The sequence below is a fragment of the Poecilia latipinna genome, unplaced genomic scaffold (genome assembly GCF_001443285.1).
Source record: "Poecilia latipinna isolate Pla-1442-1.1 unplaced genomic scaffold, P_latipinna-1.0 Scaffold2892, whole genome shotgun sequence".
Classification (NCBI taxonomy): Eukaryota; Metazoa; Chordata; class Actinopteri; order Cyprinodontiformes; family Poeciliidae; genus Poecilia; species Poecilia latipinna.
The window spans coordinates 41,772-61,600 of NW_015115508.1; the positions used below are offsets into that span (position 1 = coordinate 41,772).

Consider the following 19,829-nt stretch of genomic DNA (forward strand, 5'->3'; position numbering starts at 1 on the left):
CAGCAAAACATTACATTCACTAAGGAAGGGCACCAAAACATCTAGAGCTGTCTCTACACCAGAAAACTAGTTCTGCAAAGATATGGATGAGTGAATTTTCTGTTGAAGAAACTGTCCTTACCTCAACCTAATAGAGCACATTTGGTATATTCAAGTAGAAGGCAATAATTCCTATAAACATAGCCTTCCCTGATAATTTGTTATAGTGGCAAAGGGTGTGTGTGTAAAGTTAGCAGTGGGTAAAGTAACCAAATAGTTTTTGATATATAGAATAGGTATGCAGTTCAGTGTAAAATACTTCGGTAGTTTTATTAAAAGATGAAAGGGATACTCTGCAGGAGAACACAAAGTTAACAGCATCAACCTCACCAACAAATAAAATAAATTAAAAGATTACAAAAGTTTTTAACAATGTGAAAAATATATTGACCTAACCTTAACCACACTCTCATTGTGTCCCTGTTATGCAAAGGAATTTTTTACAGTAAGCAAAAAAATCCAAGTAAAACAGATGCTTGTCTAATGTGAGCTTTTGTTGTTGTTGTCATTTTTATGTTTTTCATGTATCTCCTTTTACAGGATGTGTGTCAGATTGTGAATTAAAACATTTACTTGTTAGTCTGAGTTACACTGTCATATTTTTGTCTTTTTCTGTTTTTGTCTCTACATCTGTCCCTTTTTTTGTCATCGTCTGTGTTTTGTATGTAGTGATCTTTCCTTTCTCCTTCTCTTCTTCCTCTTCCTCCTTCTCCTCCTCACACCCAGCCTCTTCTCACTCTGGTACTTACAGCTAGGGTAAAGACTGTCCCAAAACACGTGCCCATATAGCATATTATCCCATAGTATGCAAATGACATTAAGCAAAGAGAAAGAAGACAACCAGATTTCTGATTAGATTTATAATAGCAAATGAAGAGAGAAGCAACACCGTGAGGTAGGAATACTAATAATAAAAATGGAAAAACAAAAATAAAATACTTTAACTGTGCATGTTTGTTTTGGGAAGGGTTCCAGAGTGAAAACAACTACTGTGCTGTAGATTGGTTTGTTGATTTCATGTTCCATCTCTTGATAGTGAACACAAGTTTCATCTTACAGCTGAAACAGCAGTCCAAGATGTCCTATTGACTCAAATTGATTAGGGCAAATTGTGCAGACTGAAGTGTTTTAAAGACCTGCTGATGAAGCACCAAATGTTTTCACTGTCTTTTTGGGATAGAACATGAATGCTGTTGTGCTCAACAGGCCATTATTAGATGACAAAACACTAGGATTGGGCAGTAATATGGTAATATCTACCAGAGTGGCAAAAAGTCGCAACATTATGCATACTGATTTATATACAGTGCATATGAGGGAGTGTTTTTTTTTTCTGGGATTAACTTGTTCAATTTATAAGCTCATAAAATGAGATTTGTATTTGTATTTGTGGTTTATGTTGGCTAAATGTAACACCCCTCTGTCAAAATTGCATGTGCTCAGAAAGAAATGAGGCCAAGAATGCTTACTAGTCACTTTTTAAAAATCATAATCCACATCAGAAAACACCTTTCACCCTTTCATCCAATGCTAAGTAAAGACTGGCCTTCAGCCTGAAGGCTTGAAAGCCTTTTGCGTCTCCTGGCTAGATTTTATTGAGGTTCTTCTAAGTGCTGAAATATTAAGTGTCTTGTACAATAACATAGGTACATTTTCCATCAACACAATGAGAGTAAAGGAAGATAACTTTATATCTGGTGATGTACAAATCACCACTTTGACTTGTATTTGTGATGTCATAATTACAAATCACAGTAGTGACACTATCACTACAACGTCCTCCTGCCCATCTTTGGTTTAAGATAGACTGCTCACAAACCACAGCTGCATAGGGAATGTCATGCCCTCAGGAGTTGCTGTTCCTGCCCCTATCAATACATTGAAGCTGTGTCAGGTGTGGTGGTTGCGAGGTGGTGAGGAGAGACGCAGAGACCCAGGTTGTGATAAAGATGATGATGGATTTAATGAAGAAAGCTCAACAGTCCAGAACAGGCAGCACGGCAGAGAGTTAGCACACAACTAATTACCGGTAGCAACTGAAAAACTAAGGACTGAAAAAGAGAGCTAAACCAACACAGGACAGAAAAACACGGATCATGACAAGCTGTCCATAAATAGTTGAACTTGAACTCAAATTACTAACATACACATTTACCACAAACATAAATTCATCAATACTTCCTTTTCTGATTTAAGGATTAAGGAAAACTTTAGGTGTCTCTATTCCTCAGAAGAAGTCTAGTCTCATGACCTCCAGTTATCACTTTCACCACTCAGGCCAGCATCATTTGTGGCAATGCACTCTCTGCATCTGCAACATATTGTGCTTGTCTTTGTTGAATCAGATGCAGCAATGTGACTGTGGCACTACTGCGGTACACAGGCAATAGCAGGCTGAAGAATTTAGCTCTTTTCATGTGATAATGTTCTTTCTAGATAAGCTCCTTATTCTGGCCCCATCCATCCATTTTTCCTGAGAAAGTCTGGAAGTCTTTTCACACACCTGCTGTTTGTCTACAGAAGTGGTTTTGCAGTTTGTACGGCCTGTTCAATCTGAGCTTAAGTGGTGTGGACAAATCTATATGTTGGCTAATATCCCTTAACTCAACAGATATGAACTGTGTGGTCATAAGAGTCTCTGAGTGGGACTGTTTTCATTGCTCAATCAGTGTGTTTACACTCATTGATGATCAATTAGAAGTGTTGTTGCTTTAATTACCAATTCAAGAGAAAAATAATTCTCGATAACAATCATTTCTTTCAACATTTTAGTGTAATATGCGGCTTCAAAATGCTCAGTTTTCTGCATTTCCTGTATCTTTTGACCTGGGAATGTTTCTTTTGCTATTGGCATATCATTGCACTCACTGCACAGTCAAAGCTGTTGTGCAACAATGGGTTTGGTTTGGCTACTACATTAACAAATGCTAGTGCAATTGTTAAGAGTTAGTAATTTATATCCAAGTTAAGGTAAGGTGGACCTAAATTATCCTGATTATAAAAAAAGTAATAGCTAAATAGTTTTCAGTCTCAGTTATTGCTCATGAATACCTGCCTAATAAAGCTTTAAGTATTAAAGGGGGAGAGGTAATATGAGTTTTACATCATGTCATAATGTCATCAAAAACATACCTGGAGTGCTGTTTTGATCATGTTATATCAAAACAACATTATTTCATACATGTTTGAGGAATCCTTTAATCTCCCATGGAAACCATTCAGGGATCCCTAAATGTTTGCGCTCACAGAGCTCCTCCTTGGAACTGCTGTCTCCAGCTGCTGCCTCTCAGCTCCACCAGACTAGTGACAGCAGCAGTTAGTGAACAGCTGGTGGAACTGAGCATCTGCTGAGCTCATCATATGAATTACTTCTCAGTGCAACGCTCCTTAGAACGGCTGCAAATGGCATAATGGAAAGGCATTGTTATGATGACATGCTGAAAGCAGAGTGTCAAAAAGAGCAGAAGCTTCTTAAAGAGACAAAGGTCAATTTCAAGGCATTAAATTAAGAAATCAAATTTTATAACAACTGATGGTGGCATAGCTTGTTGATTGTACTATAAAATGGCTCTTAGTGCCTGGAAAACCCATAATACCGCCCCTTTAAGTATCACAGAAGTTTGCTACCTACAACCTAAGATTGCTGTGACAGCCCATGTAAACTTTGGACAAAGGTTTTTACAGGGCCATAAGGTGTTTGTGTGCACTGGTGGAATCATGTTGCTTCATTTATAACATTTCTCTGTGGCATAAAATATTTTGAGGGTTTTTTTTCACACTGTTATGCAATCAAACTGTAATTACCTTCTTCTTGTCAGCACAAGCCATCTCAAACCCAAACGACTTTCATATTGGCATCTCACACATGGAGTGTGAACCTGCTTTTCTTGCCATCCTGGTCCAGCTTGTTTCCAGTAAAAGTGTTGGCTCCATATCAGCCTCTAGGGTCAGACAGATTAAGTGAAATTGTTCCAAAGACCACAACACTAGGGACCACTGCATCAACATGTTGTCTCCATTTATAAATAGCACATAAGTTCATCAAGGTGCATCTACAGTGATTTGTAGTTTTTTGTCTCAACAAAAGGCAACTGGACTTTATTCTTCTTAGAAATGCTTCTTCTATTCAGTTCTGTTCTTGCTCCCGCCTTTTGAATTCTTGTCACTTGTGGAGGCTTCCTAATTTAACCAGCTGGTGATCTGTTCTGGCCACATGTTACATGGTTAATAAACTCCCTTTGGAAGAAGAGTAAAGGATGCATTGTGCACATTTTACAGATGAAACCTGAGGCCAAATAGTGTTTCTATCCAAAGAAAGTCTAGTGCAACATGTCCTTTCTGTTATGACATTTTTTTGTCATACATTTTATTTTTTTACTATTTGTAAGCTGCCACTTAACAGCAACTGCAGCTTACACCTTTCAATATTGAAAAAAAAAAGTTAAGCACAATTTGAAGCATTTATTGACACAAAGCCCACCTGGAGATATGTGCGAGGTAACCCACGACCCTGCAAGGGCAAGCTGGTAGAGATAATGAATGGAATGATGGCATCATTACAAACATTTTTCAACTAACTATAATTTTATATACATGGAAATAATTTGAAAAAACCTCAAAAGGTGAAACAAAATTTATACCTATGACAATCTAGTAAACTGTTTCATTCCTAAAAAAACAATTTATGTGTATCTTATCTGCATTCTGCAGCAAAGACAGACTTCTGAGGAAAAATGAAAGTTGTGTATGCAAAAGTAAAACTTAAAGAAGAAAAGCTACAAATATATTACACTGTTAAAAAACAAAAAACAAAACAAAAACATTTACTGTAAAATACCAGTAGCTGGAGTTGCCAAAGTTTTACCGTATGTCATAACTAACTAATTCTGGCAACCACCGCTGTTGGTATTTTACTGTAAATCAGAGATGTTTTTTTTTTTTTTTCTTACAGTGTACCTTCATATTTGGTAACTGGGTCAGTTAGGACACAATCTGGCAAGATCAACAGTTTGACAAGCAAAAGGGAGAAAGAAAGACAGACAAACCACATAACTGACTGAACTTAGCTTACATCACAGATCAGAATCAGAACAACTCAGAAAATATAATGACATCTGTCTGCATTGGTAGTTAGTTTTTCTTTAAATGTTAATGTAAATTGAGCACACTGTAGGAGTTCTTAACAACATGCCAGTCAAATTTCTTTTGCTTTTCAAGTGCTACTTCAAAAACCCTATTGCCCAACAAAGCTGTCTAAAACTGTGATTTTTCTTTCTTTCTTTTTTATCAGTTATCAAGTATTTAGTATTTCTAGCTTTACATACTTTTTAAAAGAAACTACCTGTCTCGAAATTCAAACCAATCATAGAGACAGTTTCAAAGTTATGTCTAAGGAAATTCAGCAGACTGCATCAAGTCTGTAACCTGCATGTAGCCACTGTTGAGAGTCAGCTGCATTAAGTTGAAAACTCTTGAAATTATTTCTGAATAAAATCCCACCTGCTTCCAATTTTGTTTTAGCTCAAAATTATTTCAAATGAGTCAAAGTCATGTGACTGATTATTTTTACTCAGAGAAGGAAGTGTTGCACACAATGCACATGAAGAAGTTTCCTTTCAGACATTGGAAAGTCCAAAAATCTTAGCTCAAGGGTAATTAGAAAATGGTTACCTGAGATACAGTGTAGAGAAACTCAAACAGTGCAGTTCCTCTAGAGTTACCATGGTTACCCTCTGATCATTTCTCTTTTGCGCTGGCTTGTCAGTTTAGCCAGAGGAACACGTCTTGATAGATTTGGTAGCTGCGATAGACTTTCTAAATTTAAGATAATGGATTAAACAATGCTCTATGAGATATTCAAAGCATAGAAGTAAAAAATAAATTCAGCCACATCCAGGATTCTTATTTGTATATAACACTTAATCAAACAGAAGGTCAGGTCAGGAGAATCATACATAACAATCAGAATTGATTTGGGTCAGTCCCCCTGAATGATACTCTGTGATGTATTGAGAATCAAAAAGGAGGAATGAGGAATGTTTTAATAAGACGACTGAGTCCAAAGCTTACAGAAAGTTAGAGTCAGGTGGAATAACAATCAACACTCAGGAACATGAGGGACAAAGAGCTACAGGAGTTTGACGATCTGACAAATACACTAAGGAGGTGATTACTGGATAAAAACATTTGAGTAAAGGAAAACAAGTTACTAAGAATTACTAAATAGATACACACTGAGCAGAACACTAAATCAATCTATAGACAGAAATCTTTACTATAGTAAAAGGCCAAATAATTATCAAGTGATGAATAGAGGCACAAAAAGGTCTGTTTGTCACTAAAACTACATTTTCCTAAAATCAAAGAGGAAAACAGTTTCTGGATTAATTGTGTTATCACACAATGAGCATATTCACTCTTTCTTCCAGTCTTATATTGGCCCATGTTGCTTTTGAAGGGCTCTGCTTTATCCTCTGTATCTTCCCAAGTGTCGTCTTTTCCCCATAAACATCTAACATTGGTGTATCATTCCATCTTCAGGCTATCCTCCTCAGTCTCTTCCTCTTCGTTGTGTTACTAAAGTCTGACCAGTGGAGGTATGTACATGTCACAGCACTGCAGATTTGCTGCGATTAAAAGCTTTGCCTCTTGCGTTTCCATTAATGAAGAGAATAAGTGGTGAAACTTGTCAAACCGTTAAAAAAATCTTATGAAGCCAGAACTAACATTGTGGCTTAAGTCATGTGCAATAATACCTGCAGGTATTAATATTATTTTGCATTTGCTTGTATTCATCTTACTATGGCATTACTGAACAATCTGGTCACTTTAAGGTTTGCGCTACAAGGTTAATGAGTTAGTTTTAGACATGCTAAGAGCCTTGAATGAACTGAACAAATGCTAGAAACCTCTAGATAGAAGCTACCTGCAGACTGTGCTTTTTAAAGGTCAGCTGCTCCTTGTACGCTATGCCAAGTGGTCGCATGCCAAAGCAAAACAATTTTTATAAGATGAGGACTCATAAGGCAACAAACAAGGCCGTCATTATTTTCGTTGACCTAACTAACACAGGATTGTGGCCATGACATGCCTGTCACTTAGTTTGGTTTGTTTGTAAAATCTCCTTTGCTTATTGCAAACATTTTGCTTGTCAATTTACAAATACATTATGCACAGTGATGCATTATTATGAAGAAAAAAAGTTTGTTTTATTATAGTATTTTTCTCTTAGTTTCTGTAGCAGAGATGTTTTTCCTAGTCATTTCCTCAAGTTGTTAAGCAGAAAGTCTAAGTCAGGGGTCTTCAAGTCCAGACTTGGAGGGTCGGTGTGTCTCTGGTCCAACACACCTCAATCACCTCCTCAGTGTCCAGTCAACCTCTCCAGAGTCCTGCTGATAACCTCATTATTTCACCGTGGTGTGTTGAAGCAGAGACACATCTGAAAGCTGCAGGAAACTGGATGCGAGGACCCCTGGTCCAAGTCAAGTCTCAAGTATTTCACTACAAGTCAGAGTCAAGCTTTAAGTCTCTAACGCCATTCTGTTATTACATTCACAACATTAGTGCACCTCCAAGTCTGTGGTTTAGGGTACCACACCAGTTTGTCTTAAGGCCTACATTACCTCATGAATATTTGATAACTATTTTTTATATTTATTAAAATGTATATTTTGATAGCATTTTATTCACCATCCAAATTATCAGCTAAAAGCAAAGGTGTATTACTTTGAAAATTGCTCAATTATGATATTTACTCCATTAGGAAAAGAAACAGGCATTTATGCCCTAAGAAATATGATATAATAAAAATAACACAGAGATTCAAACGTGTTGATGTTGAATCTCTGGATGAATCAAAAAAAGTTTAAACTGTTAATTCCTTTGTAATGATGAATGAGTAATAAAGTTAACACACGCTAATATCCCTGTCTTCATATTGTCCACTCCTTCCTTATAAATTGCAATCAGTATGGTTTGGTTTGAAGGGTTTTATGTCCATGTAATGTTAGCGCTAGCTTAGCAGAGAGAATGTCTGCTAATGTGATCTACCTTTACATAACAGAAGTGACCTTTCATTGTCCACTTTTAAAACTCTTCTGAAAACGTTTTTTTGTTCCTTGGCCTCTGACACACTTTGAAACTTTTTCTGTTGTATCAGTTTGAGCTTTTACTGATTTGATTATAGTCTATTTTCTTTTGTCCTATGCATATTTTGAGTATTCTGTTCTATACAGCGCTTTGTTGTTGTTTTGAAAGTGCTTTATAAATAAAGTTGTATCACTAGTGCTGGGGAAATTATGTTTTTTTTAGGGGCGCTCTGATTGCAGTTTTCTGGTCAATCACCAGTTACTGAGTTTTAAAAAACCTGACTTGCCGATTCCAACTTATACTGATTTTTTTGTCTGAAATGTTGCTGAATATAGCAAGAAATTTGGGTAGATGGCATCAGTGGGGTGACTATTCTTAACTGTAAACATGCAGACATGACCTGGTGGACAGGTCAGTCAGCCAAACCTCTAACAGGAGAACAGAAGAGGACAGTGGCTTATATTTAGACCTTTGCTGAGGAAGATTGGCTTCCCATAAGGGCTGATTTATCACTGCTATTTAATTCGTCTCATAATTGATTCAATCACTTAATTTAGTATTCACTTGTCAAGCTACAACTAACATGAACAGATTTCTATGAACCGTTAATTTCCATATTCTACCAGCGTTACTGTCCAATAACACCGTCATCCTTTCACAGTAAAACATGTGCCAGATGAGCAGTCTACAGCTCACATACTGGCTTCATTTCAGTCTTCATTACATGAGATACAAAGTCTTGGTCTGAGTCTTTGTCTCAGACCAACAGCCAGAGTCAAGGCTCCAAAGTCTGCGAGTCTGAAGTCTTTTATTTTTTCCAACTTAAGAGCAACTCGAGTCAGTCTGAAACTCTTTTGTCTTTAATGTATGTAGACATTGCTGCTTAACAATAATCCAATATACGATCAGTAGTCACAGATTTGATTTGATACAATACAATTCAACCACAATTTGTGTATGATTCAACAGAATGTGACCAAATGGAACACTTTTTTTGTTCTTACTTACGCTGCCTCCTGAAACAGAGGAATACAGTGTTTGAAACTAAAGTTTTCAAGTTTCATCTGAACAAGTCAGCTTTTCACAATTCAAGCAATACAAATTCAAAATTGGTCTTCACTGTTCATTGTTTTTGGTTATTTTCTTCATTTCAGAAATGCTTTTTGCACATGAACAGCCAAATGCATAAAACTCTTAAAACTGTACTTCCTTGACTAAAATGGCTTTAAACTGAAGAGACAAACTTGTGCCCAAACGTTGTATTGTAAACTTAACTAATAAGTTTCACTTTTAAAAAGTCCTCCTGAACTTGTTTGCTCATAAGAAACAAACACATGAAATGTAAATCAGAAAACTTTAAGGAATTTTGAAAATCAAGCATTGCCCGCTCATATCTTTGTTTTGAGTAGTTTTGACATTTTCTGGAAATCAAAATGTGTGATGCTTTAAATGTCCCTTTAAAATGTTCTGACAGTTAATCTGAATATGATCATCAGATGCAGGACAAAAATATTGCTTACTGCAAGCCTGTAATTGGTTTGATGGTCAGTCTGTCTTCCTGTCTCTCTGTCTGTACTTCCGTCTTGATTTGTGTTTTTCAGGGTGAGTTCTTCCAACTTTTGTAGTGGCCAAAAGAGCTGGGAGGAAAAATGTAACGAGGAATCTGTAAAGGATGTATTACTGTTTGTGTTTTGCTCAATATGATTTCCTTTTAAAGTGCTGTTACAGTGTTCTTAAGAATCTAAACTAATATAGTGGATGTAGAGTGAAAATATGTTAAAATATGTTACTTAAAACATTTTGTTCTACAATGCAAAACCCCCTTAAATATAAATGTTTTGTTTGGTCAGCAGTGTGCCACCTCTAGTTAGTTCATTAATATAATGGCAACTGACAGCTTGTCCTGTCTCTGTCTGTCTGTGTTTGTCTCTCCATCTGTTTGTCCCTCCATCCATCTGTCTTTCTTTCAAAAATCCTTCTTTCACTCTGGAACATGTGTTATGTGTTTCGCATTGGGTTTCTTTGGGATTACTTTTATTGATTTTATACTTTATTTCATTTTAATATGCTTCTGACTCTAACAAATGGTTTATTCTTGCTGTATTTGATGTGCAATGCTGTCATAACATAACATCGATGAAAACATTATTTAACTGTGGTTTTCCATTCCAAACCATTTGTATATAATTAACACCCTCACCTTCTGATATCTGTTGTGAATCATCTTCACCCTGATTTAACCATTACCTTTTGGCCTCTGCATGTCATCTAGTCACAGGTTATGAGAAGTCACGCAGCCTAAATAACATTTCCGGGATGACGGGGGGTCCTCTGCGACTCACTCCAATCACCAACTCCACCTTCGAGACCTTTGAGCCGTCTGGCCTCAGGCGATGTCACTCCCCCATCCCATCCATCTTGTAGCTCACCCAAAAAGAAAAGACTACATGCAAATAACACAAAAGAAATAACAATGAAGAAGTGCTTATAAGCTTATAAGAATTTATAAGTTGTTCTTTTGTCCTTCATTGCATTCTCTAAAACATTTGCTTCAGAAATCCTTAATTATAGAGAGATCTAAGACAAAAAATTACATTTTGCAATTGTATTTGGAAATACAATTTCCACAAACACACTTTACCTACAAACAGGTCTTGGTTAGTTAACACTGAGAATAACTTAGTTGTCTAGTTACCTTATACTAATCCTTGCCTGTTGCTGATTGCCCTGTCACTCAATGCTAAAGAGTAGCTGTGAAGAAAAATAATGCTAAGACTTCAGCAAACACAATAACTATGGTATGTAAACTGTACGTTTTTGAAATAACTGCATATAGAATACCCATTAGTAAACTAAATAAAGTAAAAGCAATTAGTCATACATCCTCGAAACTCAGCACCTTAAAAACACCTAGCTGGCAGAGTAAAATTTTTCCTTGTAATATAAAACTGCTGTAAACTGAGAGAGGCCAGAGAGAAATTTGATCAACTAAAAGCCTCCACAACAAGCTTGAGCTCTGCTTCTACTTCCTCCCCATTTCCTCTGTAGGTGTACTTGATAGCTGCTTCTCTAGAGTCCCAAACTCTGAGGGGTGTAAAATATCTCTGAGTTAGAAGTTATAGAAACTAATATATTGTTAATCATGACATTTTACAAAGATTCCATATTGAATCAAGCAATAAATAATTAATAAGTAAGGCTATTATGTTTTTTCTTCTAAAGTGTCACAAGCCAATTGTTGGGAATCACTGTCAAAAGGGATTAACACTGTAGAGCTGGTGCATGTAACATTCATTTTATTCACTTGGGGAAAAATGAAAGCAAACGTGATTACAACATATGAACATGTTTAGCTCGGCCTTCACTGTAACAACAGATTTCTTCCAGAACTTCACCCACCATCTACTGTCCTCTCACCTGAGCTCTCCTCCAAACACTGAGCTGTAAAACCTGCTGGTATTATTTCTTTGTAAACCTGAATTTGTCATACAATGATTAGTTTAGGTTTTAAAGAGTCAGAGTGTCATCACCTGGATGGATCTATAAGTATAAGGAGATGGTATTAGTCAAATTGCTGTTAATCCAAGATGTATGCCATATGGAAAATCTTATAAAATCAAGTAATGTTTAAAGTTAATTGGTCAGTTTGTGAGTTTGGAGACAAAGTATAGTTTTGGTTAAAACAAGCAACAGGGAGATCAGTTTTCTCATGAAGTTCTCTTTTACATCTTCTGTTTTGTGTTGTAGTTTAACACTTTCAGTGCCAGGCAGTGTAAGCAGAGTCTATATTTGTGGTTCAGGATAGATCCTGTGTTGGAGCCATCAGCTTGAGGTTGGACGTTAACAACAGAAGCCAGTGGTTGCCCTGGTTACCCTTGACTTTAACTGACTTTATGTTATGTGTTCAGTACATGCAGCTCAGCATCAGGATGAGAAGCTGGGTTTTCCTCAGGTCTGAGTTGATTGACATTTCACTTACCGCCACTGCCATCCATAGCATTACTACTTGAATCTGCAAAAAGAATCAGTATTTTTAGTTTTCTCCCTTTTTGGCTTCTCTGTCTTTCCCTGTTTTTATCCCAAACTTTACCCCAAACCCTACCTTCCCTCTTTTGTCTGTCCATCTTGTCTTTTTTTTCCGGCTGCGACTGCTTAGTCGGAGGCACCATGAATGGCTACTGGAGTGACAGCCCATGGTAGAAGAGCAGACGCCAAATACCAGAAAAGAAGAAGGGAACAACGAGGAAGAATATTGAAAAATGGCTGAGATTAAAAGGATAGCAGAGTTTGCCCTGACCTGCATCTACCTCTCAACAAAGATGCATCCATATTTTCCAACCTGGATTTGTTTCTTTTGCTTTTTTAGTCTTAAAGAAAGACACCAAGAGATAATTGTTTTCACATTTACTTTGGCATTCATTAGGATTAATCTGTCTCAACATCTTTGTCATAATTTTTCTCTATAAAGACTTCTAAAGGTTTCTCTTTTTACACAAGATTGTTGTGCAGAAATTCTGCAACAGGCCATAAAGTAATGGTGATGGAAGGAAGCTGAGCTGCCCCGACTCCTGCTCTTACATTCATCACTCATGCTCTTAAGGTGTTCTGGGAGAGAGAGAATAAGGTTTTACTATATATATATATATATATATATGAAATTTAATGAAAACAGTTTAAAAAAATACAAATTTCTTCCTTATTGACACCTGAGAACACAGTTTAGGATGATTTGATAAATGAAGAGCTTGATTTTTTTATTAAAGCAGAGCTTTTATTAAATGCATTTAAAATGCAGATCTTTAAAATCCAGTTAAAGTTGCATACTGAGATCAGAGCTACGGCTACAATGTGATTTCAACTTGTGAAGAAAATGAGTTCATATCTATTATAATGATACAACCTAAAAAAGCTACAGACTCTGTTGCAGAGGACAGTTAAATGAAAGGGCAACTAATTCAACACTGACTGACAAATAAATATTCCATTAGAAAACATGGAGCTACAAGCAGAAACAGGGTCCCCCCAATGCTGTATGCATTCATTAAAATAGCATCACAGCCAGTTGCATCATATGATTAAATAAGAGAAAAAAATAAACTTTTTTATATACATTGTTTGTTATAGACAGATATATACAATTCCCACTTTTCATTGTCTCTTTACGGTCAAATGTTCCTTATGACTGCATCAGTCACTTGACCTGAGGGTTCTGCTTGTCACAACACTGTAAATATGTAGACAATTTGCATGGTCTTCCAACGCAAGCAGCAATTACAGATATGTGAATAATAATGTAAGAAAGCTTGGTATTTTAGTTTAAAACTTAAGCAGTGTATATAAAACATTTAGACTGCTGTAAGAGTGTGTGCGTCTGGACGCATAAACATAGCATATGTTGGCATGCAGAACAAAGCTACTGTAATCTCAGTGAATGCAGGAGGAAACAGGAGGGGCTGAAATGATGCATGTTGGTGGGAACAGATGAACCTCACTACTGTAATGGGGATGGGTGAGGGAGGGACAGATTATTTTTTCAGGAAGGGAAGGGGAGCCATTTCTAGTAACTGCTATGAAGCTGCTTTGTTATAGATGTTGAGATACTTCATTTTTATTTGCTTTTCTATTCAAGAGCTGTTGTGAAAGCTATGTATTTTTCAGATATATGCAAGTAGAAGCAGAAGTAGAACTAATTCAGTGAAACTAAAAAAAAAATAATTATCTCAACTCCTCTGCTGCAAGCGAAAAAAGAAAACTCTCTCTTTCCAAGACTGCTTCTCACCAAAGTTTCTGCATTTATAGTTTGGACACATCATTCTAACTGTTAGTCTGTAATGCCCTGGTGTCTGTGGTTTCATTTAAACTGCAGTGAATTCAGAAGATATTATTTTAATGCAGAAAATACTGTATGAGTGTATGACTATTCACTAATATTTTGCCACAATTGTAATTTAACTTTTAATTCATATTCCAGAAGTGAGTATGTATAAGAAACAGAATTTAACTAAGAAGTCAAATATCTGAAATTATGAAATGTTTTCATTTGACATTAGAGTTTGTTGAGCTTCTTTCCATTACACTGTTTTTTTTTTATTCATTGACAACTCAGGTATCTATTTTCCAATACTTTCCTTGTGATTCCTTTCTGCAATGTTTTCCAACTTTATGCATTGTATGTATAGAAAAAAAGACTAGAGAAGAAGAAATTAACTCTTTTGTGCATGTTTCTATCACATGCTCTGGTCACCTTGCTCCAAAATGCTATTTTACATTCACTATTCAACTATGTATCCTGGCTCCTTGCTCCTTGTGACGTCCCCTTGCCTTCACATCCCAAATAATAGAAAATCACTTTTGTGAGACACCAGCCTTTTATGCACATAGTGCATTTACATAAAATGGCTAAATGAACTACTTTTTGCATATGAATAGAAAAAACTGACTTAAAAGGGGATTTAACTGAGGAGGAGACAGGAAAAGAAAATAAGCTGATGAAAAAAATAGAGTGAAATGTTATTGAAGAGGTAACGAGGTGTAAGTGCTTTAAATGATGTGTTCTGAGTAGTCTATCAACTGAGCAACATCGAAGAGAGGAGATGGAGAAGGAAAAGTTCTGGGCAAGACAGAAAAGTGTGATGAAATGATGGAGGACAGAAAGAAACAAAGGAAAATTCCCTTCATCATGTAAGAATGTGAACTCCACAGTTGGATTGTGCACTGTTTGTGTTGTTTGTCCTCACCCTGTGTTTGTGGTTGTGTATCGCTGTAACACTTTCTTTTCCGTTCATTTTGTTTTATGTTTCATAGTCCTTTTCTTTCTGATAGCCTCTGTTTGTTCCACATCAGGGCCAAACTGCCTTTCCAAACGCCACTTCAGCTTTTTCCATCTCACACAGGTGCAGGGTGATTGATTGCAGAATGTCATGTGAGCAAACACTAACCCTAACAAAATCAAATTAATGATCACTGATGTGATGCAGCTAAAACTGTTTGTGAGGTCTGAACAAGAATTGTGGGAAACACCAACAGAGGTTCACTACTGTTTGTTTCTTTCTTTCTTTACTTCTTTCTTTCTTTTTTTCTGGACTTCAACCTGGTCCTGGTTGGCTGCAGTCCTCTGGTTTAAAAATTTAACTCTGACAATTTAACAATTTTATAGATTGAACTTTATTGCCAATTGCTAATTGTTTTATCAGAGAACTGCGCAGCCTCCTCAACGACTTCTGCATTTGAATTCTTGTTGTGGGTTAACCAGACGTAATCTGTGTCATAATCAAGCTTTGTTTATAGTGTATTTGCATGCTGGGTTTTCTGTGGGAGTGTCGTACTAATGTCTCTAATTTTACTGTACTGACACAAAGGACATACACACCCACACACAGAGACAACTTTTACATTGGAAACTACATATTAAGAGGAATCCATTTTCTTTCTTGCAATCTTGCACAAATTTAGGGGAATTATTTGAAAGCTGAATGCCTGTGGCAAAGTAAAAATGTCTTTCATAATTTTTAGCATTGTAAATATCACAATGGACTCTTTGCCAGCAGCATCTTTGAAGCCTAGCAGCCACTGACCTGTGGCTTGCATTTCATTTGGTCATTTGGTCAAGGAATTTAAAAAGAGTGTTACTGAATAAAGTAGATAAAGATGTGAAACAGCCTTAAAATAAATTAATATTTTGCCGTAGTTGCATAATATCAGCCTGTAGAAAAAAGAAGATTCCAACCTTTAATTACATTTATTGGGGGGAGGGAAGGAACTGGAAGGGGATCTGTGTTCAGAAATAATTGGTTTTAACATTTGATTAAAACCAATTATTTGTTTTTTACTCTAATATTTTCAGTGTAGAAACTGAAAGAAAGACCAAGAGGAAAAAAAATGAGTTTTACTTTCTCAAGAAAACACTGAATCCCTTAAAAACATGTTACATGACCTACTTGCTTATTACTTATTATTCTGGAACTCAGACACACACAAGAGCAAGAGAACATAAGTGAATGTGTTGACAGTTACAATGTTTTACTTTGCAGCTAAAGATGCAGCTATTTTCTGCTTCATTTACAAGTAGTTAAATGTAAAATCAGTGTCAGCAAAAAAAAAAAAAAGATTCTTTTTTTAAAAGGTGTGCTTATTTATATTAAAGCAAGACGAGTTCATTTCTAGCAACATTCATACACAGGGCAATCTGAGGAGGAGAAACCTGGACCACAGAGACCCCTCACTCTGAAAAAATTTTACTTCTCCTGTTTGGAAAAGGAAGTTTTACAAAGTATTAATGTATATTAATAGTATTATAGTATTAATATGTTAATATAGGATTATTGTCACCACTAAACAAATGTACTCTTTGAAAAAGGTTGGATTCTTCCTTTTGTTGTTGAGATTATGCTGCTGCAATTAAAGATTCTAAATAAAATATTTTATTTTCATGCTTTTTCATGCATCTTTATCAGGAGCACCAGTAAATTTGTCTTCACTATATATGGCAAGAAAACAAATCTAATTTAGTATTGTTGCTTTTGGCAAAAAGACTTGCATGTTATGTGGTTTCATACTGGGTGTTAGTTTAACAGCAGAGGAAATAAAACAGTAAACTTCTTTATGTGAGGGTGGATAAAATAATTGCAATGTTGCTCACTGATTCTCCTAAATCCCCTGCTGTTTGGCTCTCTGGGTCTAAATGACAGTTGACCATCTTGCCAGTCAACTGTGGATTTAGGATTAGATGGAGTCATAGAAACATTGATTGGTGAGGGCTGCACCAGCTGCTTCAAACATCCTAAATCTGGTAGGTAGAACGGAGCCGTTGCAGGCATTTAGTTTCATTTGCTCTCTGTGACTCAAGGCCAATTAGAGATTTTGGTTTCTATTCTTCTGTGTGCTTTTTGTTCCAATAGATATGAAACCTTAGGAAAACATAGCTCCAACACTGCTTTCCAATGCTCCTGATAGTGTTTAACTTTTAAAATAAAATGCTGTTATAAGTCCACAATCTGTTTGATATTAGTAAAGGCTGGTGCTGCCAACTCAACCATTTTAAGTCACCATGTTAGTGAAAACGAACCAAAACATTATTTTACCCACCTGCATCATCACTAGTGACCTGACCTTTCTTTACACCAGACCTGGATGGTATTCATTCTGTGTAAAAATAAATCCAATAAACAATAAAATGTATTAAATCATTTATAAAAAATATTAACTATTAGACTTTTGAACTGTCAATGACTACCCATCCACAAAAATGGCAATGTGAACCATAGTCTGGTGTTTGAAGGATCAAGCATTATTGCTTATAATCTTTGGATGCTGACAGATTTTTTTCTCATCTTTCCTTGCAGTGCTGAGCTTCTAACTCAACCAACACTTTCTCATCATGAAGAGGACAACAGTAAATATCTCAAGTGCTGCTGTTCGACTTTTTCCCTAATATGTTCAGTGCAGAAACTGAAAAATTATCAAGGTGAAAAAACGGAGTTTTACTTTCTCACTATTTCCATTATCATATTCTACAGAAAAGAGGTATGAGCCCTTCAAATCCTTCCTCCACTTTTGAAGCAAACGAAGCACAGAAGAAGCTTCACAAATGAATATCATGAGTGTTGGGTCTGGAGGTCACTATTTCCACAGCTCCATATAATTATTGCTTTACAGATGACATATTTTGTTTGAAGGATCTCCAGTCATATCTTTTTTTTCTGTAGCTGTTAGATCAGTTCAGCTCTACTGAGGACAATAAAAACTGAACTAAGCTTCCTACTGCTCCACTCCCTACTGATCTGTACTCAGCTACCGGACCTAGAAGAAAACACTGAAGTCTAGTAGATTTCAGAAAATACAAGCCATCTCTCCAATCTTGCAGTGCATTTTGAATGTGTTCATGACATGTCCCTAAAGTCCTAATATTCTCCATTTTCACCAACTTTGACGGAATTTAACCAAAGACAGGCACTTGGATGGACAAATCAGATGGTACAAGCAGGAACTCATTCAAATTCTCATAACAAGCAAGAGTCTTTCACTGAGGATTAAGATTTAACTGGATCATTTTTGCTTTTTCCAACATTATGATATCTTTCCATACCACCTTCACTACCTTCTCTTCAACTCAGCATTGAAGCTGCTCCTCATCTCCAGCAAATGTTGCATGGCATGAATTGAAACAATTTAAAACAGGAAAATGCAATCAGAGGAATGAATAAAATCCAGAGAATAGGTCAGTGGGTGAAATATTATATATTTTTCCACTTAGTAATTTTAGAAAAAAATGCATATTTTGCCTTGAACCCCACGACTTGCTGTTAGAATAATAAGAAAAAAGATCATATCCTACTGAAAACAGCACTTTCTGGAGACATAATGAATGAAGAAGCACTTCTGTTTCCTTTTTTTCAAATGAAGAGGAACAGAGATCCTGAAGATCATGCTCCTCCCGGAATGTGAAGACAGCAGGTTGTCAGCAATATTAAAACATCTCTGCTAAGCTATTCTAGGAACAAAAATGACAATGACTTTTCAAGACATTGTTTACCAGCATGAATATTTTGCATGACTCCTGTAAGCCATTCTGATCTCTCCTTATGAATAATAATTCTAAAAATTTAAGTGTGTTTACTTTAAACTGTGTTTAAATGCCACAGACTGTACTGACAAATCATTCATTTTTGGATGTAGTAAGATCCCTATACTCAAAAAATTCTGTGCTTGCTACAAAAAAGATAGCTACATCATACATGAAAACCCTTTTAAAAAATGCAAATATATGTTCTGGTATATTAGGATATTCTAGTACCTTCTTCTGTTACTCATTTCCAATATGGCTGCCTTTTTACTTACTCCCGACAGCAGTTCTTCCTATTTCCCTTCTTGTAGCTTTTACTCAAACTTTGGACTATACAATGGCAGCTGTGTGTGCCTGTGCCAGTAACCGGATGCAAACATATTATTTTAAACTAAACTGTGCTATCACTGATTCTGAGAGTCTGAGCTGAAAGTGTCTGCTGTCCCGTTATGTGGATCTTCCTGTCTGACCCTGATATCTATGGTATTAACCTGTTCCATGCATTTCTGAAGGGAATATTCCCACCACAGCTTTTCTGTTTGTTTATTTGACTTTATATGTATTTGTCAGGAACTGGGATTAATAACTTGAGTACAATAATAACAATAATATATGTTATGCAAGTTACATAAAAAAGACCCTGAATTAAGATCAAACACACAGGTGTAGGCAATATTTTAGGCAAATCTATGTCACAAAGCTGGCATAGTATTAACATTTGAAACTTCTAGTTCAAATATTTTTCCAGCCCTTCAGTTTTACTGCCAAAGTACACTGCTGGCCAAAAAAAACAAAAAAAAAACAGTCACCACCTGGATCTAACTAAGCAAACAGGTACGAGCCTCCTATTGGATAATTACTCCATTGGCAATTATGTTTCAGCTGGCAACAAGTTATTTACTGGTGCAATGAGTTGCTTCTCATTTCAACCTGGAGTGACTCACAAAGAGAAAAATAGCAAATACAAAGTTTTATTGACTTAAATGAATTAAAGTTCCTTGGCGCTCGGACCCCGACAGAAGACATTGTACTGTGAACTGCGATAAGCTTGGAAGAGCATTAGCGATGATGATTTGAGACGTCTTCCCCCGGGGGCTCATACACTGGTGGTGGAGGTAGCCTGAAGGAACCAGGAGCAGAA

The 19,829-nt window shown here is 36.3% G+C and overlaps 1 protein-coding gene across 1 annotated transcript in view; it reads left to right on the forward strand.

The window, feature by feature from the left end:
* LOC106939496 (potassium voltage-gated channel subfamily C member 1-like) overlaps positions 1-18,045 on the forward strand; it is a gene marked incomplete at its 5' end in the record, with an annotated part of 45,501 nt that extends 27,456 nt beyond the window's left edge. Inside the window, one exon of the mRNA XM_015021891.1 lies at positions 17,469-18,045. Coding sequence (XP_014877377.1) covers positions 17,469-17,482 — 14 coding nt within the window. The remainder of the gene's footprint in view (positions 1-17,468) is intronic.
* Between the last annotated feature and the right edge of the window lie 1,784 nt (positions 18,046-19,829).